Here is a 27679-nt window from a genome sequence, read left to right on the forward strand (position 1 = left end):
TCTTGAGTCAGCTGTCAGTGAATCACGTCCAGGGCAGGGAAGCCACGGTGTAAACCCATCATCCAAAGCCAGGACTCCCCTGGGCTCTGGACGTCCCGAGAATTGGAGGGCATTTTGGATGCCTCACACCTCTCAGCTGATCAAGGTCACCCTGTCCCTCAGGAACCTTCAGGCTGATGGCCAGCGTGTTCAGGGCCAAAGAAACCCAAGGTCACAGCAAAGAGAAGGATTTGGAAATTGATCATCTGTCTGCATAAAGGAAGGTTCCCTGCCAGGCAGAGCTGGAGACGCTGCCTCGTTAGCTAATGTGAGTTTAATATGGAATTGAGAGAGCTGGACGCCAGCCTGGTCAACTGCCCAGGAGACGTTCAAAAATAGAGCAGGGTAAGGTGTCCCCCACCTGCTCAGCGCTTCTCCGCCTCCCGAAAGGCAGGGGCAGCCCAGCGGCGACCTGGGCAACATCCGCCAGACAAAAGCATCACTTCCACATCAGTCACTTTGTATAAAGGAAGAGTTATTGTTATGGGATGCTGGCGCCTGATCAATATCTCCTGCTTTGAAAATAAACTTCTTGGCTTGGCCTTGACATTAATCTACCATCAGGAGCCCATTATCTCAAGACCAATGTTCTGTTCTATTGACTTGCTCGATTTTTTTTTCTCCCCCAAGATCAGAATATAATTGCATTTCTCCAGACAGCACTTCACTGATTGCAGCCCCATGAGTACACATCCCCTCGGGAGCCCAGGACAGAGAACATCTGGGGTGGGATGTACAGAGCAGCGGCTGGCGGGAGGTCCTGGGAGACTGAGGACCCCGCAGGTGCACGAGGTGAAAGAGTGGCCCTTCTGGAGCCTCTGAACTAATCACAACGTGAAGCCAAATCCCCAGTGTCCCATTGAGCAGTTCAAGCTGAGGAAGGCTCTTCTGCACAGAATCTGGGTTGTGGCTGTTCCCATCCTACTCCTCGTTCCCCAAATGAGGGCATATGGTAACAAGATTAACAAGGATGTCCCAAATCCAGCTGTGTCCCACCATCACCACAGTCCCACAAACCTGAAGCCGGGACTGCCTCCCAGGCCTTCCCTCCTCCAGCCTGCACCCTATAGGCTGTTCTCCACTCCACAGCCAGAGTCGTCTTGGTAAAATAGAAATTGGATTCTGTTGTTTCCCTCACTGAAGACTTTTGGTGAAGACTCCTTATTCTGCCCTGCAAGACCCTTATGATTGTCCCCATGCACCTCTCTGACCTCCCCTCCCATCACGCCTCCCTTTGCTCCTTCCGCTCCAGGCCTCTGGCTCCCTACCCCAGGGCCTTTGCACTTGCTCTTCCCAACACCTGTTCTCTCACCCCTTTGATCTTTATGTTACGTTTACCTTCTCATCATTTAAGTCTCTCCTCAAATAGTCCCCTCTAAGTGAGGCTTTCCCTGACAGGTGGGGTAATGTGGCATCCCAGACATCCACACACTGAGTCTATCCAGTTACCTTGCTTTGGCTTCCTTACAGCACACATCACCATCTGAAACTGTCTCCCGGTATTATTTATCTACTGCCACGGGAAAAAATAATCTTCAAGCAGTAATAAACAGTATCTCAAAGTCTGTGTGGGTCAGGGATGGGGGAGTGGCTTAGCAGGACAGTCCTGGCTTGGGTCTGTCATGAGGTTGCAGTTGGGGTACCAGCCAGGGTATCACCTGAAGGCTTGATGGGGATGGGAGGATCCACTTCTCAGATGGCTCATTCACATGGCTGGCAGGTTAGCGCTGTTAGCAGGAGGCCCCAGCTCCTCACCTGGACATCTCCGCAGGGCTGCCTGAGCGTCCTCACAACATGGCAGCTGGCTGCCCGGAGCAAGTGATCCCAGGGAGTGAGGCGGAAGCCACAGTGTCTCTCATGACCGTCATTTCTGCAGCATCCTATTGCTTACACAGGGCAATCCTCATGTGATGCATTTGGGAGGGAGCTGTTAAGGGCGCAAATACCAGGAGGCGAGGATCATTGGGGGCCATCTTGGAGGCTGGCCACCATGCTCCCCCTCCATGAGAGCAGGGACCGTGGCCGACATTCAGTGCTGTATGTTTGGCATGTAGCAGATACTCCATAAATCTCAGTCAAATATATGAATTAATCATTGCAGTATGTAACACTGCTGTGAGGATGTGCCAAGTACTTTACATGCAATATCTCATCCCCCAGGCCTGCCTCACTTAATCCTTTACAGATGAGGCAGCTGAGCCGCAGAGAAGTTAAGTACCCTGATCAAAGTCACGAAGCTGAGTAGTGGCTGAGGCAGGATTTGAACCCAGGACTGCCTGAGTCAACGTTGGTTGCACTTGTTAAGAATTCCCAAATTACTGTCAGACCAGCGTGCAGTCAAACTCAGGAGCTCTCTGTGACGCCAGATATGGAGGGAGACACAGGAGAAACATCAGGTCCCACACTGCAGCCATACCCAGCTGCACGGCTGAGCACGCCAGCCTGCAGAGAAGTCAGAGCAGGGAGCTGCTGCCACTGCTCAGGGCAACCCCGCCAGAGGCTCACAGATCGAGGAGGAAACTCCAGAATCTAACGCCAGAGTCAGGAAATGTGCAGAGCCTACGTGCCACCTTGTCCCTCTCATACCTGTGGCAGACATCACTAAGCCATCCCCGCAGTCCTTCCCACTGAGCCCCGATGCCGCCTTAGAATTCTCAACACAGTACTCCAAGCTTCAGACTCTGGAGTCAGCTAGAGCTGGGTTTAAAATCTGGCTCCACGACTTAGTAACCTTGTAACCTTAGACAGGTTTCTTAGCTTCTCTGAGCCTCAGTTTCTTCATCTGTGAAATGGAGCTCTGTTACTTCCTACTGGAGAGGTTTTCTGATGAGGTGAAATGCGTCTGAAGCTCGCAGCACAGTGTGTGGCAGTGAGGAAGCACCCATGCTGTCAGCTCTTTCTACTGCTCTTGTTATTACTGGGTTTTCCTACGTCCCTGGTTCTGTGAACGGGGCTTTAGTACACAATCCAGGCTGACGCTTTCGATGAACACTCTGGGTTCCTGGGTTCACTCTGGCCAGGGACACTGGCCTCTGAGGGGCGGTGAGCTGGAGGCAGAAACATCATCTTCTCTACCGTCTCCTGCAGGTGTGGATGTGCGGGGGCCGCATGGAGGACATTCCCTGCTCCAGGGTGGGCCATATCTACAGGAAGTACGTGCCCTACAAGGTCCCTGCTGGAGTAAGCCTGGCCCGGGTAAGCTGGTGGCTTCCCTGGGGGCGAGGGGGTTGGCCCAGGCCCATCAGCAGAGCAGAGGCACCCAGGGCCCCAGGCCAAGTGATCCCAGGTGTGAGGATGTGCCCCACCCCTTCTCTCCAGGTGAAATCCAGTTTAAGAGAACTTAATTAAAGCCCTGCTTAACCACTTACTAGCTGTGTGACTTTGGGAGGGTTGCTTAACTCCTCTGAACCTGTCTTTCCTCCTTTGTTTAAAGGAAACTAATTCTTTCTTACTCTTAGCATTGCCAGGAGAATCAAGGAGATGACGCAGTTTCCCAAAGTGTGATGGACAAGATGATTTTAGGTGGTAGACATAGGAATATTTTTTATTTTCATCTGTTTAAATTAATGTGAATTAGAAATTAATAGGTATTAGTGTAGCAAACTTGTGATTTTACAGACATTATTACTTAGGATAAAGCTAAAGTCGGTGCAAAGTTAGACCAGGGGTGATTTAAGGAAACATGTTACATAAATATTAATACAGGTGGAGTGGTGTGGTTGGGAAAGCCTCAGACAAGGTACTTAAAAGCTCCTAGCACAGGAGTGATTAATAAATGTGCCTCTCTCTTCTCCCCAGCCCCTCCCCACTTTCATTGCCAAAAATTCTGTGTCAGACTATTTCATTGCCTTAAATGGTTTGTATTAATCATTGCTTGAATTAAATTGGCCCCTGGCTACATATGGAAATCTGTTAGCCAGAGTTTTGTTTTTATTTTTGTATTAACGATATCTCACTAAACCTTAATAATTTTAAAATATGTATTTAGCGTCTTCAGAAAAAAAAATCAAGGTGACCACAAAAGAAAAGTGAAGAGAAGGGAGGGTCCCCAGAGGGTGAAGAGGGAGGCTGGAAAGATCACCGGCACAGCATTGCCTCCTGGAGCCCCCCCACCCCGTGGAGACCCCGCCCAACGGATCCCCCCACCCCCGCCCCGTGCGAGCCTGTTTGACATGTGTCCCCACAGCCTGCTTCCGCCTAGGCCGCCGCCTCCCCCTCCCTTGTCACTTGACAGTCGACGACGTGTAGAATTGTAGCCCCTGGGTCCGCGAAGAGCCCTTGTCCTGCGATTTACAAGGAAGACGAAGAGGCTCGAAGAGGCGTCGGGTCTCTCCAGGCTCCATCCGTGGGTGGGGAGCCGAGCTCCGGAGGCGGCAGGGGCTGCCATGGGGACGGCGTTGAGGGAAAAGAGAGGCGGCAGTGCCCTCTAGTGGTCGAAGAGTCTAACGACAGCCGCACCAGCCGTCCCCGCTTTGGACAGCCCCGTTGGACGCGGGGGGCCGGTTCTAGATTCAGCAGCAGAGGCAGGAATCACATTTCATCTGAAATACCCTTGGCAATCCCAGAGGAAGGTGCCAGGCAGGAAAACAGCGCAAAGTTGCTCAGGAAGCCCAAGAGTGCAACTCGTTCAGCTACTAGGGACAGTGAGACCATGGGGACAGCTCTGACCGCTGAGCAGGACCACTCCCAAAGCATCCTTTCCCTACCCAGAGCTGTCATTTATAAGACCGGCTTGGTAAAGAGACTTCCACCTCTTGTGTATTGAGCCACAGATGAATTCAATGGCTAATAGCTAACTGTGGTAACATAACTTCCTGTGAGCCGGACGTTGTACAAAGCGCCTTACATGCTTATCACTTAATTCTCATTTGTTTTTAATCCCAGTTTTAGAGATGAGGAAAGTGAAACATAGAGACATTAAGTAACTAGAGCCAGATTTCAAACCCATTTAGGTCTCACCTGTGCTGGCACAGAGCAATTGTCCCTTAAATAGTGACTGCTATTGTTAGTATAGGATTAGTGTCCGCGTCAGTATTAGCAGGACTTGTGATGCTTCAATCACAGACGCCAGACCGACAGCCAGACAGCCGTGAGGTAGCACTTCAGGAAGGATGAGCTGACCACCAGCTTGCCTGCCTCAAGAACAAGTAGCCAGTCTTAATTTGCTTACTAAATTTGCTAAAATCCTTCTTTTGTTTGCCTCTGGGAAAGGAGTCTTAGGGAAGGCAGTAACAGAAACCACTGAAACTTGGCGAAACAAAAGGGGAGACTTGTTCCAAGGATCTGCGCAAATCTCTGTAATCCACGCACAAGGAGAGCAGGGGGCCTCAGACAGGACCGCGACCCGGAACTAGGAAGGTGGCAGGAGTAGGAAGAACAGGAGCACGCCACCCACTGAAATCCCGGAGTCCTTTTCAGGACTCTCGCAAGGGGAGATGTAATAGAAGTAAACGTAAAATCCTTTACTTGGGTCCAAACAGTCAACCGTACAAAAGTTCAAGGTGTGGGAGAAATGGCTTATTAAGCCATGTCTGGAAAATGCAATATTTATTAAAATAGTCATTTAAATATTGCTTAAAATTAAAATATTATGTGATTTGATCCTTTAAGCATAACACTGGTGAATGTCAGCACCTTTCCTTGATCAGATTGGGCACCCTTGCCTGTGGTTGGAGAGAAAACTCCAAGGGTTCCTCATCATCCCTGTGGCTTGAGTGGATTAACCAGTGAGCCAGAGGACTTGGGCGGGCAGACGAGAAAGGAGAGTGGTCAGGTGTGCAGGCCCTTTCAGCTTCTGCTGGGCACAGTTTTAAATTAAACCCAGCCTTATGCTGTGCCAGGGCCTGGCAGGGAAAACCCTGTTCTTGAACTGTTTTCTGACCCACTGTCAACCTCTTCAGCACCCAGGGAGAAGGAGGCAGTGGCAAGGAAGTTCTGTAGTTTGCTGGTGCCAGACTCAGAGCCAGCAAAACTGAGGAGCTGGTGAATTTTGTCTTAGGTTCCAGGGCCTCCTTCCCGTTGGCTTCCTTCCTCCTTGCTCAGAAATTGGCAAACTGGTTTTGTGTAGCCCAGGAGTTAGGAATGGTTTTTACATTTTTAAATAGGGGGAAAAAAATCAAAAGAAGAATAATATTTTGTGACACATGAAAATCAAATTTCAATGGCTATAAAGTTTTATTGGAATGCAGCCACACCCATTCGTTTATGTACTGTCTAGGGCTGCTTTATAGCGACATCAGAGTTGAGACCATATGGTTTGCAAAGCCTAAAATATTTACTATCTCGCCTTTTACAGAAAACATTTGCTAACTCCTGCCTTACCTTCTGCTTCTAGAGCAGTCATTTACACTGAGGTGTGAATCACTGATAACAGCCTAAAGTGCTAACTGCCTTTTACCCTTCAGAGGAAAATCTGAATTGCAGTAGGAAAAAAAACTTTATGATAAAGCCTGGAGAGTTAAATGTGAGAGGATTTCTAGCAATAGCCAGGAGTTGGAGGAAGATATTTTGGAGCAGGGAATTTCCCCTGAGCCCTGAAGGTGTGCTTGCCCAGTGCCCGCTGTCAGAGGTTCTCGGCAGGTGGGTCTACTTGCAGATGGAATGAGGAGTTTTCATCACAGTTACGCAGAAGAGTTCACTCTTCCTCCATCTCCAATCTGCTCACAAACAAGATGTTCCCTCACCTGCTGCCTCTACTTGCCAATAATGTGGTTGTCATTGTTTTTATTGATTATCCACGTGCTTCATAATAAAAGTAGCAGCAGTCTTGGCTCCTCAAAGAATTATTTAGAAGTCCAGTGACTGATGGAATTATACCTTTTAGTGGCAAATTATAATGTTTCTACCATGCAACTTGGTCAGCAGTCTTAGTTGAAAATGACAGAAACCCAACTCAAATTGGCTTAAGCAGAAAATGAATTTACTGGCTTATGTAACTGGAAGGTCCTGAGGTAGTTCTGGCTTCAGGCCTGGGTGGATTCAGGTGCTAAAAGGAGGAATGTGTTCCTCGCTCTAGTCCTCAGTTCTGCTTCATTCTGAGTTGACTTCACCCTTGGACAGGCTTTCCTCATAGTGTGGCCATGTGACCCAGCAGCTCTGGTTGCCATCTTACCCAGAAGATCTTACCCAGGAATCCAGGCAGAAAGAGCAATTCTTCTCCCATAGTTCCAGCAGAAATTCCAGGGCTAATGCCCATTGATTCTGATTGACTTGGCTTAGGTCACATGCTCACTGCTGACCAGTCCTGTGTCCAGGGCTGCCTGTGTTCCCATTAGCAGGGCTGGGTTATGTACCCTGCCTCAAGCCACATGAATTGACAGGGAGGCAGCAGGGGGTTCCCAAAGGAAAATCGGTGGTGGCTATCAGTAGAAAAATAGGGGATGGAAGATGGGCAGGCAGGTAAAAACAGCAGTCTATTATTCAACAGTAAGTTGTAGAATCCTTAAAACATACATAATTGAAAAATAGAAACATAGAAGGCTTAAAACCGCAGTGGGGTAGGGTCTTTGCTGCAACATAAAATAAGAAAGGTTGACCTCACCCTCCAGGACCCTTTGCACCCCAGCCCCTAGCCTCGGCCCCTCGGAGAGCCTGACCGTTGCACCTGCCTGTCGCCCTCCAGAACCTGAAGCGCGTGGCGGAAGTGTGGATGGACGAGTACGCCGAGCACATTTACCAGCGCCGCCCCGAGTACCGCCACCTCTCTGCCGGGGACGTGGCCGCCCAGAAGAAGCAACGCAGCAGCCTTAACTGCAAGACTTTCAGGTGGTTTATGACCAAGATCGCCTGGGACCTGCCCAAGTTCTACCCGCCCGTGGAGCCCCCAGCCGCGGCCTGGGGGGAGGTGAGTCTGGAGGGCAGGGCCAGCTACCAAACTGGGGCCCCGTGCAAAATGCACATGTGGACCGCCCCACCCCCACCTCCCATTCACAGACAGGAAGAGAGTGCTGTTAAAGGCATAAAATGTAAAACGTATTCCGTTCTTTCCTGGTCTCTCTTTAGCCTTGTCATGGTGTTTTTTCATTTGCTGTTTAATGTTCTAAGTACAGAAAAATTAAAACCTTAAATGATTAGCATAAATTTTACCATTCATCTTTACATTATGCAGTGCCGGTTTTAAATGAAGACAAAAGAGCATTTAACTCGTGTGCAGAATCAGTGAAATTTCACAATCTGTGTTTTAAACCTTGTACACGCGTAGGTATTTCTTGCCGGAACAGTGGAAACACGGCACAAAACTAAGGCAGCTGTATTTATTTCACTTCTGGATAATGTGCACCTTCTACCAACACTCTGCATTCAGCCTACTGATGAGTGAGGAAGAGCTGAGGGAAAAGGAGCCATGGGCTGCCCTGTCCTTCCCTTTCCTCCTGCTGCATGAGTGGTTGGCTAATCCAGGGAAGTGACACAAGTTAGAAAGGACACGATGGAGCCCCTCCATCTCTCTGTCTTAGAATGCCACTGCCCTTCTTCCAGCCAAAGGCAAGTTCTGGCTGGAAAGGAAAGCGTGTTCTCTTAGACCTGCCAGCGCGCCCACTTAGTCATGATGTAACCCACTCACCCTGTCCTCACTTTGAGTCTCGGTGAACCCCTATGTGTGCGGGACCCCCCGGGATTCTTTGCTTGTGGGGCCTCGCAGACACTGTTCGTGATGGCGACAGAAAGGAACAGCGGATGCTTGTATCCACCTCTGTTCACACGTGCTCCATTTTCCCATCAGATTTCACTTACAAGTCCAAAGATAAAATTAAGAATTTTAAGGGGCTGGCCCCATGGCGTAGTGGTTAAGTTTGGCATGCTCTGCTTTGGCGGCCCGGGTTTGTGGGTTCATATCCCAGGTGTGGACCTACACCACGTGTTAGCTGTGCTGTGGCAGTGACCTACATACAAAATAGAGGAAGATTGGCACAGATGTTAGCTCAGGGCAAATCTTCCTCAAGCAAAAAGAGGAAGATTGGCACAGATGTTAGCTCAGGGCTAATCTTCCTCAAGCGAAAAAAGAGGAAGATTGGCAATGGATGTCAGCTCAAGGCGAATCTTCCTCAGCAAAAAAAAAAAGAATTTTAAGACAATGACAGCAGAGCTTTAAACTAAGCACAGGCCCTTCTGAGGGCGGGGCCCTGTGTGACTGCTCATGTCACACACCTTGAAGCCAGTCCTGCTGGAGGAGGCAGACAGTCTTACCAGGGGGAGCGGCAGTCCATCACCGGATCCTGGGTCTCCGAGCTGAGAGGACCCACTCACTTATAGATGGATAGATTAGGAGTTGGGGAGGGGGAGCGGTGGGTCTCCTTCAGTTGCAGGTGGCAGAGTCCAATTTAAAGTGAAAAAGGGGAATTTGTTGATTCTCTTAGGAACCTTGGGTAGCTGTGGCTTCAGACACACCTGGATCCAGGGCCTCAAATGATGACAGTCTTTTTCTCCTGCTTAACTCTGCTTCCTTTTGTGTTGGCTTCATGCTGAGGGTAGCAAGATGGCTTCCAGAAGCTTCAGGCTGACAAAGCCCCAGTTTGGCCAACCCAGCAGGAAGTATACGCCTCTTTCCCAGTGGAGCCAGCCAAGGTCCAGGAATTGAGTCTTATTCTTGGATCTGCACCAATCACTGGCAGTTGACAGAAGGGGCAAAGCAAGGGGAGGATGGGTGCTCTGGCCACAGGGTGGGCAGGAGCAGTGGCCCCCTGGAAAATCAGGGTGTTGTTACCAGAGGAAGGAGGGACTCGTGGTGGGCCTGCAGACAAACCAGGTGTGACTTGTTCAAATTCACACGGCAAGTTAGAGGGACCTTTCCTGACTAAGCTGTCTGGCGAGCCCCACCCAACACCAGCATGAGTATTCTAGAGGAGGTGTTGTGTTGACTTCCTCGTGAAGCTTTTCTTTTCTTTGTCAGTTTATTGGCTTTCTCCCCTGTGTCAGTTCAAGTCCTGCAAGAAGGAGACACCAAGAGGGGATTAGATGTGCAAGGGACTTGTGGGGAAACCTGAGAGAAAAAGTGAGCAAGGAGCTGGGGGAGGCTGGAAGAGCCGTCCAACCGTGATGCCCGTCTGCGCTCTGGGAAGGGGAGAGGAAAGGAAGGGGGGGCCAAGTAGGAAGAGTCCCAGAGCAGTGAGGCTCTAAGGAAGTCTGGCCGGGTTAATGAGGAGTCTTCAAGCCAGGCGTCCTGTCAGAGGAGTCTGGCATCTCCCAGGAGTGGGCCTGCCACAGTATCCCTGCCTCCCTTGGTCATTAACTGGAAGCAGCCCTGGGGAAGCGTGGCCTCCACTCAGGCACAGTGGTGGATTCAGAACACAGCAGCTGGGTGGTCAGGCTCCCTGCAGCGTGGAGTGGCGTGTTTTCACAGCCACCACACCCCCCCCCCAACTTCTCAGACAAAATGGGAGCGATATCTATGAGGCGGGAACTACATAATGTGACCCCAGCACCCAGCACGGTGGCCTGTCCATAGTAAGTGCCGGCTGTGCAACCAGCCTAGGCCTTCACACTCCCCACCAGTGTTCCTCCACCACACCACGCCCGTCTTCATGAGACCACTGCTGTTCTTTGGATCCTGCCACCTCCTGCCATTCACCTGCTCTAAAAGGCTGAGAGTCCAAGACCCTACAGCAAAGATGTCATGTTCTTTCCTAGGGTGGTTTTCAAGGTGTGGTCCCTGGATCACCTGGAATGGGGGTAAATTAGGTTTCTGGACCTTGTGGTTCAAGTTCTCTGGGAGTGGGGCCAGGGAGTCCTCCTTTTAACACCCCCTCACCTCCAGTCTCACCCCACCATCTCCCCGTGACTCCATGTGCTCTAAGACAGCTGGGTTTAGAGGAGCTCCTCTGTGGACTGAGTATTCCTTTATTGAGAGGCTCAAGGTACTTCCACTAACCCACAGCAAGCTTTATAGACAATTCAGAGCTTAGCCCATCTGATGTCTCTGCCTTGGTTCCCTCATGCCACCCCAGTAGGGGCCCAGGTGGGTGTCTCAAGGTGCCTCACTGGTCCACTCTTTCCCATCCAGATCCGCAATGTGGGTACGGGGCTGTGCGCAGACACGAAGCACGGGGCCGTGGGCTCCCTGCTGAGGCTGGAGAGCTGCGTCCGGGGCCGAGGGGAGGCCGCGTGGAACAACATGCAGGTAAGGGCCTCTCCTCGGGGACTGGCAGCCAGGTTCTCTGTGCCATCTGCCACCTGGAGTGCTCACGTGGTCAGGGCTGGGCAGGAGAGGCCACAGGTCAACAATAAGTGACAAGTCAGCCCAGAGGGTGACTTATAAGAGCTTCCTGAACACCTCGGAAAGACAAATCCTTCACATTGCAATAAAACCATCAATCTGGACTTTGTTTACGGATGACGGACACCCAGCCCAAATGGCCTCCACAAAAAGAGGGAGTTATTGGCTCATGTCACTGAAGAGCCTAGATGATGTCATCGGGATCTCTCCAGAGTCTCAACCCTGCTTTCTCTCTGTTGGCTTCCTTCTTAACCTACTCTTCCCAGGTGGTGGCAGATGTGACCACCGGCAGCAAAGGCTTCCGTCCCCCCATGGCAAAGCATGTCCCTTCGCAGAGTTCTGGGAAAGCCCTGGGGCTCTCACACGTGGGCTTTCCTGAGCCAGTTGTGGTGAGGATGTGATACAGTCCTCATATTGATCAGACCTGGGTCACACACCCACTCCTGGAGCCTGGGGTATGGTCAGCCTCACCTGGAGGGCGGGAAGAAGAGTGAGAGAAGGCTGGCTCCCCAAGGAGGTTATCAAAAGAATGAGGAGTGCAAGCCAGCCATGCAGGAGAAGCCGCCACTCTCAGGAAACTGCATTTAGCTTTCTGAGATCCCTTCCTCCAATCAGGTAACATCAACAGTAAATCACACAGCACCTGCTGAATCTTGGTTGAAGGATACATTTTTAGTCTCCTTACGATTTTCTGGGATTTTGGAAGTGTACACTGATATAAGCCTGTAATGCGGGTCCTCTGAACAACAGAACTCAGAAGGGGTGCATACATACTCACTGAGAGTCGACAGCGCCACCTCTCACACGGGCACAGCGCCCAGCCTGGCATAGCTCCCCCTCCCTCTGAAATGCTTGTCGCTCTCCCTCATCCTTTCTTGATAGCAGTTCTTATTAGATAGTGGCTCTCCTAGACTAATTCTTCTGAATTCTCCAAGGCAGTGTGTGGCTGCTCCCCACTCCCATCTCACCCGGGGGCCCCAGAAAAGACCAAGAAGAGCTTGGGACCTGGATAGAAGGTGCCCAGCGAGCTTTTCCTCAGAACAACCTCACTATGTGGCAGAAAGTCCACATTAATGCCTGAGGAGTCACACAAACAAGCAACAAAATGGTACCTGGATGTGGCTGTGCCAGACTCTACCCTCTGAAATGGGAAGCACGGCAGCCCACTTGCCCCAGTGGGATCTGTATACCCTAGGGCCCTCAACCCCCCTGAGCAGAGAGCGCTAGTGAGCCTGTAAAGGGAGAAATGTGTGTCTAAAATATAGCCCTGAGCTGGAGAAGGCCTGGGAAATAAACAGGAGGCAGTAGCTGGCGATACCATTCTTCTGTCACCACAATGTCCACTTCTGGCAAAGATGGAATAACGGGCTGGATCAACCCTCATGCCAGAAACAGCCAAAAAAAGGGACAAAATACACGAAACAACTGTTTTCAGAAGAGTGGACATCTGGCAATGAAGGACAATAATCCTTGAGACAGAGGAAGCAAGCAAGGTCAGCCCTGTGATTGTCCCAGCTTCCTTCCTTGAGAGAGTTTCCAGTCCACAAGTCAGGGAAGGGGAACCAGGAGGAGCCAGGCAGACTCCCTGAGTTGAGGAGACAGAGCTGCATGTGCAGGAGACCAAGGTGGCTAGAATCACAAAACAGAATGTGGGAGAGGAGAGAGCTGGAGACAGACAGGACTTCTGAGATCTACCGAGTCCTCCTTGAATGTTCAGCAGAGACTGGTCAGTGCATGCATGCGAGGACACTTCCTGGGCTGGGGAAAGAGCCACCTGAGAGGATTAGAGGGAACAGTGCCTGGGCCTCACACAGGGCCGGGAACGGTGCCTGTTCTCACTAGCCCGAGTGGAAAACACCGTGATCCTATTAAAGAAATTGACATTGTAGTTAAAAACCTTCCCACAAAGGAAAATCCAGGCCCAGCTAGACTCACTGGTAAATTCTACCAACACTTAAAGAAGAAACGTTACCAGTTCTACAAAAACTCTTCCAGAAAAGAAGGGAACACTTCCCAACTCAATTTGTGAGGCCAGCATTGCCTTAATAGCAAAACCAGACTAAGACGTTATAAGAAAACCACAGACCAATATCTCCCATGAACATAGATGCAAAAGTTCTAAACAGAATTTTAGAAAATCATATCTAACAGTATCTAAAAAGGATAATACATCATGACTAAGTGTAATTTATCCCAGGAATGCAGGGTTGGTTTAACATTAGGAAATAAATCAATGTGATTCACCATGCTAACAAACTGAAAAAGAAAAGCCTTATAATCACCTCAATACAGCCAGAAAAAGCATTTGACAAAATCCAACATCCATTCCTAGTAAAAACTCTCAGCAAACCGGGAATAAAGGGAACTTCTTCTACTTGATAAATGGCATCTATAAAAAAAACTTGCAGGGCCAGCCCGGTGGCTTAGTGGTTAAGTGTGCGTGCTCCACTCCTGGCGGCCCGGGTTCAGATCCCGGGCGTGCACCGACGCATCGCTTCTCCGGCCATGCTGAGGCCACGTGTCACATACAGCAACTAGAAGGATGTGCACTTATGACATACAACTATCTACTGGGGCTTTGGGGAAGAAAAAAAGGAGGAGGCAAGGCAACAGATGTTAGCTCAGAGCCGGTCTTCCTCAGCAAAAAAAAAAAAAAAAAGAGGATTAGCACGGATGTTAGCTCAGGGCTGATCTCCCTCACAAAAAATAAATAAATAAATAAATAATAAAATAATAATAAATTTAAAAAAACCTACAGCTAACATCATACTTAATGATAAAAATCTGATGCTTTTCCCTTAAGATCAGGAACAAGAAAAGGATTCTGAGCTTATCATTTCTATTTGACGCTGTACTGAGGTTCTAACCTGTGGCAAGAAAAAGAAATAAAAGTCATCCAGATGCAAAAAGAAGGAAAACTGTCTTTATTTGCAGACTATATGATCATCTTTGTGGAAAATTCAATTGAATCTACAGAGAAGCTACCAGAACTAATAACTGAGTTTTAAAAAGTTGCAAGATACAAAAGTCAATTGTATTTTTATATATTAATAATGAAGAACCAGAAATTAAAATTAAAAGCATTTACTATGAAAAAATATGAAATACTCAGGTATGTAACTGACAAAAGATGTGAAAGACCTGTACACTGAAAACTACAAAACATTGCTGATAGAAATTAAAGAAGTTCTAAATAAATGAAGATTTATACCATGTTCATAGGTTGGAAGACTCAATATTGATATCAATCCTTTCCAGATCAATATATAGATTCAACATAATCCTAACATCCTAGCAGGCTCTTTTGTAGAAATTGAAAAACTCATTCTAAAACTCATATGGAAATGGACAGGACCTAGAATAGCCAAAACAACTTTCAAAAAGAAGTACAAAATTAAAAGACTAACACCACCTAATTTCAAGATATATTAAAGTGTCAGTAATCAAAACAGTGGTATTGACATAAAGAAAGATCAATGGAACAAAATAAGAGAGTCCAGAAATAGACCCACACATATATAGACAACCGATTTTTGCAGAGGTTCAAAGGCAATTCATTGAAGGATTTCGACAAATGGTGCTGGAACAATTGGATATCCATATGCAAATAAAAAGAATTTCAATACCTTATATATATGCAAAAATTAACTCAAAATGGATCATTGACCTAAACGTAAAACCTAAAACAAAATCTTTTAGAGGAAAACATAGGCAAACGCATCTGTGACCTTGGGTTAATCAGTGATTTCTTAGATTCAACACCAAAAGTACAATCCATAGAAGAAAAAAATTGATAAATTAGACTTCTTCAAAATGAAAAACTTTCATTCTTTAAAAGACACTGTTGAGAAAATAGGCAAGCCACAGTCTGGGAGAAAATGTTTACAAAGCATATATCTGATAAAGGACTTATATCTAGAATATATAAAACTCTTAAAACTCAATAATAAGAAAATCCAATTTAAAACTGGGCAAAAGATTTGCACAGTCACTTTAGGAAAGAAGGTATATCAGTGGCAAATAAACACATCAAAAATGCTTAACTGCCTGAGTTATTAGAGAAATGGAAATTAAAATTATAACCTATTAAAAATATTCACCATACCAAGGGTTGGCAAGGATGTAGATGAACTGGAACTGTACACTGCTGGCGGGAATGTAAATGGTACAACCATTTTGGAAAACAGTTTGGGAGTTTCTTAGAAAGTTAAACATTGATCTATCATATGATCCAACCATTCCACTGCTAGGTATTTATCCAAGAGAAAAGAAAGCATACGTCCATACAAAGACTTGTACACAAATGTTCATAGCAGTTTTATTTCTAATAACTAAAAACTGGAAACAACCCAAATGTCCAAGAACAAGTAAATGGATTACCATGCAGAATACTGCTCGGCAATACCAAGGAATGAACTGTTGATAAATGCTATTATGACATGGATGAATCTCAACAAAGTTATGTTGGTGAAAGAAATCAGACAAAAAAAGGATACATGCTGTATGATTCTTTTTATATAAAATTCTAGTAGATTAGCAAAATCTAATCTTTTTATATAAAAATCTAAAGAATCTCGAGTGATGGAAGACAGATCAGTGGTTGCCCAGGGGCCTGGGGGGTGGGGAGGGACAGGAGGAAGAGATTACAAAGGGGCAGGAGGACACTTGGGGGAGTGATGGATATGTTCATTACCTTGATTATGATGACAGTTTCACAGGTGCAAACTTATGTCAAATGCATCAAATCATACACTTTAAATGTGTGCAGTTTGTGGTATGCCAATTATTCTTCAATAAAGCTGCTGGAAAAAAACCTTTATCCATCGAATACAATATGGGGACCTGATCTGGATCCTGATTCAAACAGACTAACTGTGAAAAGAAATTTATAAGACAATCCAAGAACACTTGAATTCTAGATATTTGATGACATTGAGGACTTTGTGGTAACTTTTCATTGTTATAATGGCACTTATTGAAGTATTTACACCTGACATGATGTGTCTGGGACTTGCTTCACAGTAAGGTGGGGGTCGGGGGAGTGCGGGGATGAAGCTGTAACAAGATTTGCCATGAGTTGGTAAGTGTTGAAGCTCAGTCACTGGAACAGGTGTGGGCAATATACTCTTTTCCGGACCTCTGTGTTTAACATTCTCTGTAATTACAAAAAAAGGAAGTCCCCCAGCTTTGCTGTCCCTATCATGATGTCCCTGTGTGTACAGGTGTTCACCTTCACCTGGAGAGAGGACATCCGGCCTGGAGACCCCCAGCACACCAAGAAGTTCTGCTTCGACGCCGTCTCCCACACCAGCCCAGTCACCCTCTATGACTGCCACAGCATGAAGGGCAACCAGCTGTGGAAATACCGCAAAGTAAGCCAGGATATGTGGGGGGAGCGGGGCAACTGGCCGCCTCACTCCTCCCACCAGAGCCCACTCACTCATGCATTTGTTCCACAAACCTACCACGCCCGACTTTCTAGTCATTTAAGAGAAGCCAGAAATCCAGATTTTTATGTGAAATCTCTAGAATCTTAAATGTTGGCAACTGAGTCCATTAAAAAAAAAAAAAACACCATGAGAACCAATGAAATTTGACTGGAGAGAGGCAGTGACTAGGGCCCAGGCCTGGAAGGGCATGCTTCACTTATGCCCGTATCCCATTGACCAGAACTCAGGCCCATGGAGAGGTCAACTGTGAGGGAGGTGGGCCCTGTCTCACTGTGTGCTCAGGAGGAAAGCCCAACACGTCTGTGAGCGGCTGGCCAGTCACGGCCTCACTGCCTCGTTGCTGTTTTTGCTGCTGCTCTCTGCTCGTATCCCAGCACGGCCTGGCTGATAACCTCCCTGTTTTGCAGGACAAGACCCTGTACCACCCCATCAGCGGCAGTTGTGTGGACTGTAGTGAAAGTGACCGCAGGATCTTCATGAACACCTGTAACCCCTCCTCTCTCACCCAGCAGTGGCTGTTTGAACACACCAACGCAACAGTCTTGGAAAAATTCAATAGGAACTGAGCCCCCACGTCCCCTTGGCAGGCCTGGCGGGGTCCTCTCCAGCACTCACTGCAGCCTTCATCTCCCGAGGGAGGCAGGGCTTCCGTGGGCACCGTGATGTCAAAGGTGCCGGCCAACTGGTCCAGGGCGAAGGGGGCTCTGGAGGCTGGAGCAAGGTGTCTGCCTGTCCTGGAGGCCCTGAGCTGCGGAGGTGGGGTGGAGAGCAGACCCCACAAGAGGCCGCATGCGAGAACAGAGCCTGCTTTAACCCTGGTGGCATCACGCGAATCCAGGAGGGCCTTTTCAGCTTTGTCGCCATGTTCCCTTGAGCATTATGCAGGAGGAACGTCAGGGCAGCCCTAGGCCACCCAAAAATGCTCCTACAGGTTGTCTGGCTTTCAGATGGCTCATATATGACGGTCCTTTAGAAAAAGAGGCAAATTTGCCTGTTTGGGGCAGCTTTGAGCACCTGTGCCATCCATCTGGAGCAGAAGGAAAGGAAGTTTTTTTCGGGGCCACTGGTTTCAGCCTTTTAGTTTTTGCCTGTCGTGGGGTCACTGCAATTACTGCCGAGCTTCTGTTCTCTGTCACAGCCCCAGGCCATGCAGTCGAAGGCCACACCTGGGGCCCTCGGAGTGTTCAGTGCTGATCGCTAGCCAACTGCCAGGCCTGGGGCCAGAAGCGGGACCCCCAGACATTCCTGTGCAGCCGTGGACACACGGGATGTCTCCTCTTGCTCTCCACGTACTTGAAACGCCCATTTTCGTGCTCTCTGGCCACAAGCACAGCCCAGCCACCAGCCATTCGGGGCTGTGTTTCAGGTGGCCTTGGGCCCATGGTAAAGGCCTAGTAGAAGACCTCCAAACTATAAGTTCTGGCCAAATTTCCCTGACTGATCAGTGCTTCCATTTCCCTCTCTCTCTCTCAGGCAATTACCTGCCTCAGGAGAGGAAGAGAGGTGGAGGTGCTCACCTCACAGAATCTGGGGGACTCCTGGGTGGACCATGGGCGAGATGCGTAGCCTCTGACCTCATCACGGTTCTAGTTCTCATGTAAAACTCCAGAATTTTTAAAGAACTCTAGAATTTGATCACAAACTAGAGTATACATAGGATTCTGGTATTCTAGCATCCAGTATGGATTTCTAGAATGCTATGATTATAGGAGCCAGCCAAATGTAATACATTCAAGGCAGCCCCCAGCCTAGAGACAATCTGTGAAATCCAAGGTTGGTGGTGTTGGGGGGAGGGGGCGGGGGACCTGTGTCCATCAGCTCGCACTGGAAGCCTTGGTACCACACGGTCCTCAGGGCAGACCTGACGCCCTGCAACCTCCCACCATCAGCACAGCTGCAGTGGAGAAAAGAACCCCGTGTCCCACGAACAGATGTACACCCAGCTCCATGCCAGTCCTTCATGTTTACCTTTTGCTTTGTTAATTGTGTGTCAGACTCCTAGAGGGTTCCCAGACTAATGGGAAGCATTTCTGTAACCAATCTGCTCCCCCAGATTCAGAAATGGAAATCGCGTTCTACAACCTATGGCTTCCACCAGCTAGCCCAGGAAATACTTGAAATCAGTAGTCCAATTAGAGCTGGGTTTCTCGATTGTGTCGTTTACCAGTTAAATAACTGAGACATAAATCTGGGAACAGAACCACGAATCTGCCTTTGAGATGCTGGCTGATCTCAAGGCCATCAATTTTCTGGGGGAGAAATAAACACTCCCAACTACTACCACTCCAGTTAAGCGTGTAGCTGGCAAAGCGTCACTTCCACTTCTGCCCCAGCACAAGCCCTGCTCTGGCCACCTGCCCACAGGAGAGGTGGCCCCTGTGCTTGCAAAGCTTGCTTGTTGATCCCTCATGTCTTTTCCAAATGAGTGCTCTGTCTTTAGAAGTGGCCCTCTGTAGGAAGGAGTCAAAAGATGAGGCCCCTTCCAGAATCTAGGATAATAAGAACGTTGCAATTTGGAGAGTTGAGTTAGGATTCATCATCAGAGAGCAATGCAGCATCATTAAAATAAAAACTGTGCCTTTTAAAAAGAAAAAAATGCAAATGTACAGCAAATCCCTAAACTTGAACCATTTCCTAGTGCCTTGCTAGATAAACATAAAGGGGCAGGTTTGGGGGGAGGGAAAACGTGTTTGGTGGTGTGTGCACTTCCTGTTGGATGAGTGTGTGTTTCTTAATGTCTAATTTCAGGCAGGAGACGTTGGTCCTAGAGCAGGATCTGAGACAGGGATGCCCCCCAAGAGCCAGAAGCCAGAAGTTGTTCCAGTTATTGCAAGGAACATTCCAAATTTAAAAGGGCAGCTGGACAACTCGTTTAGTCCGTGGACTAGAAAGACCTCAGCAGCCCCTGGGAGAGGACTCTGTGTGGAAGGAAGCCATGCCTGCAGTGCCCCTCCCGGCCTCCAGATGGAGTGTGGGGCACTGGCTAGATTGCCAAATGGTCCCACTCCAAGTGGGTGACAGTAGTGTTCTCGGCAGGACCATGCTGAGAGCTGAGAGACCAGCTCGGCAGGACTCGTGCTGAAAGCAGGAGCAGCAGCAGGCAGTCCTCGGCCTTCCTCTTCCGCATCCTTTCGTTCTCCTTTAGAATCTGGTTTTGCACCCTCCACAGGGATGGGCGGGTCCTCTGAGCACTCTGGCATTTGTAATTGCTGAGCCCACCTGTGTAAGTGCTGGGACTTGACAAAGTGTGTAATGGGGGAGGGAAGGAGAGAAGTTCATCGCTTAGCTGACCAACTAACTGATTGCCAGTACTGGCCACTCATTGTTTTGGCCTCATTTTGAAAACCACCTGTCTCAAGGATTTGGGTTCCTGCTCACATCCCCAGCTGATGCTCAGTAAAACAGCCAGGAGCCTGTGGGGGTGCTGTCAGCCAGGTCCTGGGTGAGAACATGGACCCCTTTTCCTCTAAAGCCTTTTTCTGAGCATGAGGTCACAAAGCACAGTGTGGACCGGGTGGCCCACCAGCAGCCTTTCCAAAGGGGGACTCCAGAAACATTTCAGAATGCCAAGAGCATCTTTGCCCTAAGTACAAGGCCTTTGGGAGTGGCTAAATGTGCAGGCACATGTGTGAAAAGCCATTCCACCTCCAATTGGAGCTTTCAAGTTTTAGAACAGCCCAGGAACTGTTGATTCTCCCCTTTAGGAAGAAATAGCTCAGAGGCAGAAGGGAGTCCATCCACAGGAAAGGTCTCACGGGGATGTGATGTTAGGTCCAGGGGAGAAAGAGCAGGTCTTGGTGAAGATGTAGCGTATGGATTCCCAAAGTCCACATTATATTCACTTTTCAAACCTCCTACCTGTTGAATTTCTCTTTCTTCTTAAGAAATAGGTGATGTTCTTGAAAGTGGCTCCGTATTTCTTACTGTGCATCTCCATCTTACTAGTCTCTGGAGTCTCAAAAGAGTGGCAAAGCACCTTTCAGTAATGGCTGAGAGATGTGGTTTCCTTGCTTCAATGGTCTGTAGTTTGTACAGATTGCGTAATCTTTTCTAATTCCCAGGAGGCAATGCATTTTTAATGTTTTCTGAAGATGAGTAAGTGTGGGAGAGGGGCAAGGAGTCCAGTTCTGTTCAGAATTCTGCTTTCAACTGAAGCTCTTTGTGAAAATCCAAGTAATGTTTTAGTTCAAACTTGATCTTGAGCCAAGGCCACTGCCCCCTCTGGGGTGGGAGTTGGACCTACATTCCAAGTGACAAGGTCCTCTTAACATCTGCCCCCAAAATGGTTTTGATTCAGCTGAGCCAGGCGACAGGGTTGGGCTCCTGCTCCGTTATTGGCTTGAAGACTGGGATCCCAAAGGGATTACAGGCAGGCAAGATTTGAGAAGTCAGACTGGGATTCCATAGAGAAAGCTCAAGACCACCAGCCTCTCTTCTCCTGCCTGGAAAAGTGAGCCTTTGTGAAGAACTGACTTACCATGTACAATTGTGACTGTGATTGTTGTTGAGTAAACCTCCAGACTTTCTCTAACATGGTCTCTGGTTTATTCTTTGTCGTGCGCCATTCTCCATTCCATCATTCCCCACGTATTCGTTGAGCACCTACTCGGTACCCAAGCCCTCTGCTGGGTACTGATCAAATTCCCAACAGCCATTGTTCTGGAGAGGAAGGCAGATCTCAGACAACTAACCAAGATGATTTCAGATGTGACCAGGGCTATGGAGGACATAAATCAAGATATTTTAGAGACTAGGGTGGGGATCAACGTCAGATAAGATAGTCAGGGGATGCCTCTCTGTGAGACCTGAAAGACATGAGGGAAGTGTGAGCCGAGAGGCAGTTTGGGGGAGAGAGTTCCAGGCAAGGGGAACAGCTACTGCAAAGGCCCTGATGCAGGAAGGCGTCCCTGTGTTGGAGGCACAGAAGGAGGTGAGCCCAGAGTTAGGTGGGATAGCCCACGAAGGGTCTTAGAGACTACACCCCAGGAATGGAGGATTTCATGAGGGCAGTGATAATACAAAGTAAGCTTAGCTCATTTCTGATGCTCCCCCATCAGGGCTATAGGTAGGGCTACAAGTCCCTACTTGACAAAACATTTGGATGCTTTTTTGAGTATTAGATTTGTGTAATACCATGTGGTGGAAAAAGCACTTGCTGGCCTGGCTGTGCCACAGGCTCAGTGATATCTTGTGCAAATCCCGCCCCCTGTGTAGACCTCAGTATTCTGCAGTAGAATGAGAAGGGATGATGCTCCCAGCTCCACGCGTGGTCCTATGGTTGAGTCTTGGTGTGAGGCTGCAGGTGACCATGAGCAGAAGCTGCCTGCTGGTGCTGTCTCTCTGGGCCCACCAGAGGGCGCTGTGGACCACGGCTTGGAGAAGGCTGATTAACAATAAGGGGGAATCTGTTCCCTGGCCACCTTGGCAGGCTTGAGCCCTGGAACCAGAGGGTCGATATTTTCTTGTAACTTCCATTATTTTTCATTTGAAAAATCTTTCACCACCCATGAATATGATAATTTTCCATCTACATTTTCTTCTAAAACTTTTAATGGTTCCTTTAAAAAGACTAAACTCGTATTCAGAAAAAAAAAGAAGAGAGGGAAGAACATTCCAGGTGTAGAGGCAGCATGGCCGAAGACCCTGTGGAGGGAGCATGACAGACAAGGAGGCAGGTGAGGCTGGAACGGAGTGGGAGAGAAAGGAGAGACAAGGAGAGGCAGGCAGAAGCCAGACCCTGCAGGCCCTTGTGGCCCTGATGAGGAGTCTCTGGTCTCTATTTTAAAAGCAGTAGGAACCATCAGAGTTTTAAACTGGGCAGAGAGAGCAGCATCCGATGTGCCCTAGGCTGATGTCTAGAGCCAAGAATGGCTTGCTCAAGGTGCTGGGCACATGGGCACCCAGGGCTACAGAGAGAAACGAATCCAGGGCGCTGGCCCTTGGGTGCCTCCTCAGGGTCACTGACCGCTGGGAGGGAAGGTCCCTCCTCCCTGGAGCAGGTGGGAGGATAGGAAGATTACGTTCTCACTCATTTTAGCTCCTTGTCCTCCCAAGCCCACAAGCAAGTCCAAGGTATCTAAAGTACTTGGCTGGACGCAGAGTGAGAGCTCTGTTGCTGGCGGGGGAATGCTTACTGGACACAGATTCAGAGAACTGGGCAATTCCCTCCAAGTTTTGGATCCTCTTTTTCTCTGTATTTAGTTGGGATTGGGGCTTCAGGGCTCCTGGCACTTAGTAAGGGCTCAGTAAGTATTTGATGAATGGAAAAATGGATGAATAAGATAGTTTAGGCCTTTTTTCCCTCCACTCACAGCCCACAGATCTGATCGATTCTGAGAGTGCTTCTACATTTGCTCTCTGCTCCGTGCCCTTGAGAAAGTCCCTTCCCTTCCCTAAGCCTCAGCTTCTCCATATGGCAATGGGGAGAAGGGGAGCATATTAGATAATGGTCAGCCTGGGCCCTTACAGTTCTACAAATCTGGCATCTAGGATTTTGCAGTGGCCTGATCTTGTTAAGCATTCACTTTCCAAGCTCAGCTGGGGATGGGAGTGGGACCCCCCCCCCAGTTCTGTGGTTGGTGTCGCCCACGTTAGGGCTTCCGGGCTGGGCTGAAGTGGGTCCGGGATTCAGTATCCAAAGCTTCCTTCCTGCAGCTGCTCACAGCTCTGCCAACCTCTGGCCTCAGGCAGCTGGCTCCTCTGTTGTTCACCCTCGACACCTGGGCTGCCTGGCTTGGCAATACCTGGGGTCCGTGATGGTGCCCCAGAGCAGCCTGCAGTTCTAACCTGCAAGTCTGACTTGATTCAGGGCTGGCAAGGGGATGGCCCTTGGTGTACTCATGCTCACTCACATACACAACACCGTAGAAACGAACACACGGTGAACTCTCAGAAAAGCGGGTTTCTTGGCAACTTTACAGCCTTTGTTCATGAGCTACTTGGAATTGAAGTAGCATCTGATCTCCTACCAGCTCCTGCCTGGGGATGGGCAGAAAGGGGTGGCAGGTCTGCCCTTGCTGGAGCTGAGAGCTGAGCTATTGGCCTATCAGTCAGCCTGGGAAGCTGAGGCCCCAATTCTGGGATTGTCCAGGTTCGGGGAAAAGTCCCTGCTACACTTTCTTCACAGCTACAGCTGCTTGGTAATTCAATCAACAAACATATACTGAAACATGTACTGTGGGCCCATGGTGGTCTGCACTCTGTGCCCCATAGTGGTTGGTCCCAGCTCTGTCCTAGGCCCTGGAGATACAGGTGACTAAGGGATGATCTGCAACCTCTATAGCCTAGTGATGGGAACAGACAAGGATCCAGACAGGTAAGAAGGGAAGCACGTGATCCCCACTGCTCTGCTGATAATTTTACAGCTTGTAACTTTACTCCAGGCCTTTAGAATAAATCCTAAACTTCTTAGCCAGGCTGAAAAGGTCCTTTGGGGCGGGGCCCTGCCTGCTTTTCCATCACCTCTCCAGCAGGGCTCAGGTGCCCACACAGGCCAAGGCTTTCTCACCTCCAGACCCCTGCTGGTCCCTCTGCTTGGAATGTTCTCCCTCTGCTTGGCAGCTTCTTTTCATCTGTAGGTCTCAGCTTAACTGTCATGTCCCCCAAGACGCTTCCTCAACCACCCTATCAAGTATAGACCCACACACATCGTCCTCTGTCATTCTCAGCACCTTTGTAGCTCCCTGGCACCTATCCTGATATATAGTTCATTCTCATTATTCACAATGTTTATGTTCTATAAAGTCACGTGAACACGGACTTAGCGAAGACAGAACCACTGCTCCTAGGAGAGGACAGGGTTAGGTTCCCGTGAGCCTCTGGTCACCACATTTTCATCAACTGACCAATACGAAACCTTGTTTTATGTGCATTTCTGTTTAAAGACACCTTATCGAATATAGATTGTGAGTTCATTAACATTGAACTGGCCAACAACACGGTGACTACGCCTCAGTGAAGCTAATCTAACATGTACCTGTTCTCTGTAGGTACACTTAGTGCCCAGAAACTCTAGACAGCACCTCAGCACTATGCTGGCAGGCATTTCAAACCAAATCACCAACAAAAATATGCGGCATTAAATAGACCACAAAAAGGACGCTTGCTTACAGCATGAGAGCTGAATTGACCTCAGCTGGGAACATGCGTGTTGGGTGACTCAGATTTGTCACTACTCTACACACGCACATGTTCACAGGTGACCTGGAAGCTGCCACGAGTATTGGTTTTGAGGTTACAGATACATTTTAGTGCATAGGCATATTTGCAAATACGAAATCAGTGAATAATGAGGGTTAATTATTATTAATTATTTTATTCATTCGTTTGTCTAGTTGTTTAACGTCTTTCTCCTCCACTTGACTTTAGCAGCGCAAGGCTCTGTCTGTATTGTCCACATTTTTGTCCCCAGCTCTTAGCAGAACTGATTTGGATCTTGGAAATTGTTGAGCTGCTGATGAACCAACCATCTATCTGTGGAATTTTAGTGCTGTGAAATTTATTAAGAATTCTCACTATTTATATCACCATTAGCTGCATATTTAGTTAAGGCCAAAATAAAACAGCTTTCCAGGGCTGACTTTTTTCTGACCAAACTCACAAAAGACTGATATATACATCAAAAGTTGTTAATTTTTTATGGACATTAGAATTTTCCAGCGACCAAAATAATTATGTGCAGTGTCCTAGTATCAGCTGAATTACTCCTGAGGAGAAGTTTGCTTGGTGATCCAGCATTAAAGAAAGGAGGCGTGGAGAGGCTAAGGGATCTTTTGCCTTCCCGTGGCAGAGTACTATATACACAGGCCCCTACCTCCTTTACAGGTTTCTGAAAATGTGACTAATATCGAAAGTGCAAAAGCCAAACAACAAATTTATTCTGTCAACAGGGCACTTCTATTCCTAGCGAATAAAAAATGGTGTAACATTTCCAATTACACTTGCAATTTTGGACACAATCTTTGATGATATATTTTCTGCCTTTCCTACTATATCTTCAATTTGATTATTTTCCTTCGCTAATCAAAAAACAGGCTTAAGAACATCGAGTGGAGGCTAAAGATTCATCCCTTTCAACAAATCTAATGATTTCTCTCTTTATATCAATTATGAAGAGTTAATGATACACATACTTCCTTTATTGAAATATAATTCACCCATTTAAAGTGTATAATTCAGTGTTCTTAGTATATTCACAAGGTTATGCAACCATCACCACTTCCTAATTCCAGAATATTTTTGTCCCCTCCAAAAGAGACTCCGTACCCGTTAGCAGTCACTCCCCACCCCAACACCCCCAGTCCCTCAGCCCCTGGTAACCGCTAATCTTTCTGTCTCTATGAATTTGCCTTTTCTGGACATTTCACATACATGAAATCATACAACGTGTGGCCTTTCGTGTCTGGCTGTCACTCAGCACAATATTTTCAAGATTCATCCACGTTGTAGCATGCATCAGTACTTCATTCCTTTTTATCATGGAATAATATTCCATTGTCTGGATACACCACATTTCGTTTCTCCACTCATCAGTTGATGGACATTTGGGTTGTCGCCACCTTTTGGCTATTATGAATAATGCTGCTATGAGAATTCATGTACAAGTTTTTGTGTGGACGTATGTTTTCATTTCTCTTGGGTAGATACCTAAGGGTGGAATTGCTAGGTCGTGTGGTAACTCTGTTTAACATTTTGAGGACCTGCTAAACTGTTTTCCAAAGTAGCTCACTATTTTTGCATCCTACTGTTTTGCACACTAGCAGCAGTACGTGGGTTTCAGTTTCTCCACATCCTCGCCAATACTTGCTGTTGTCTATCTTGTTGACTATAGCCATCCTAATAGGTGTGAAGTAATATCTCATTGTGGTTTTGATTTACATTTCCCTAATGACTGGTGATGTTGAGCATCTTTTCATGTGCTTATTGGCCATTTGTATATCTTCTGTGAAGAAATGTCTATTCAAACCCTTTGCCCACTTTTTAATTGGTTTGTCTTTTCATTACTGAATTATAAGAGTTTATCATATTTCTGAATACAAGTCCCTTGTCAGATACATGATTTGCAAGCATTTTCTCCCATTCTGTAGATCATCTTTTCACTTTCTTGATATACACATACTTCTTATCACTACTATATTTTTCCATTTACACAATTTTATAAAATGAGGTTCAGATGCAATAAAATAATCAAGTACTTTCCCAATCATTGCTGTGCAGATGGATTTGGAGACCACCTATGTGGCAGCTGAACCGTTGGCAGATAAGCAGTACCCCCTGCCATCTTGAAATATGATGTCTCCTTCCCTAACGTGCAGATATCTGAACTCAGGGTACAATGGGAAGCTTAGGGGTGTCAACATGTAATAGATCAAATAACAACTACCACTTACTGAGCATTTACTATGTGCAAGACACTATGCTAAGTGCTTTGCATGATCACATTTGATCCTCACAATAGCCCTAAAAGAGAAGTGCTATGATGATCCCATTTTACAGATGAAGAAAACTGAGGCTCATATAGTTTAAGTAAGTTGTCAATGGTCCTACAGCTAGTAAAGTGGCAGAGCTGGGATCCAAACCAAGTGCTTCTGAGCCCAGAGCCTTTGCTCTTTTCCACGGTGCCAACAGCTACAATGCCTGTCACATGCCAGGCTGCAGACCAGGGCCAGAGCCAGAGGAAGCGTTCACAGGTCCTCAGTGGAATGAAGGAAATAAGGACAATGTTGTGGGTTTTTCATGAAGCTAAATTTATTCCATTTAATTGACTGTCCTTTATTCTGAGATTCTCTTACTTTTCTTCTGGTATTCCATATTTCCTACTTAATTACAGTACCAAAAGATGGTATTTTTCTTATTATTATTATAAAAGAAATATAGGGATATAGTAAAATATCCAAATAGGAAAAAGGATTATAAAATTCAAATTCTTCCTACCTTTCCTCCCCTGACCTGCAGTCCCCACCACAGAGGCAACCACATTTAC

At 47.6% G+C, this 27679-nt stretch overlaps 1 protein-coding gene across 3 annotated transcripts in view; it reads left to right on the top strand.

The window, feature by feature from the left end:
* GALNT10 (polypeptide N-acetylgalactosaminyltransferase 10) overlaps positions 1 to 21229 on the top strand; it is a 219682-nt gene extending 198453 nt beyond the window's left edge. For 2 of the 3 annotated variants that reach the window (XM_058544571.1, XM_058544581.1), the window contains exons 8-12: positions 3127 to 3234; positions 7661 to 7882; positions 11036 to 11152; positions 16471 to 16620; positions 17106 to 21229. In XM_058544571.1, coding sequence (XP_058400554.1) covers positions 3127 to 3234; positions 7661 to 7882; positions 11036 to 11152; positions 16471 to 16620; positions 17106 to 17264 — 756 coding nt within the window. In that variant the 3' untranslated portion in view covers positions 17265 to 21229. The remainder of the gene's footprint in view (positions 1 to 3126; positions 3235 to 7660; positions 7883 to 11035; positions 11153 to 16470; positions 16621 to 17105) is intronic. The other variant, XM_058544576.1, reaches the window with a different exon arrangement.
* The last annotated feature ends 6450 nt before the right edge of the window (positions 21230 to 27679 follow it).

The sequence above is a fragment of the Diceros bicornis genome, chromosome 1 (genome assembly GCF_020826845.1).
Source record: "Diceros bicornis minor isolate mBicDic1 chromosome 1, mDicBic1.mat.cur, whole genome shotgun sequence".
Classification (NCBI taxonomy): domain Eukaryota; kingdom Metazoa; phylum Chordata; class Mammalia; order Perissodactyla; family Rhinocerotidae; genus Diceros; species Diceros bicornis.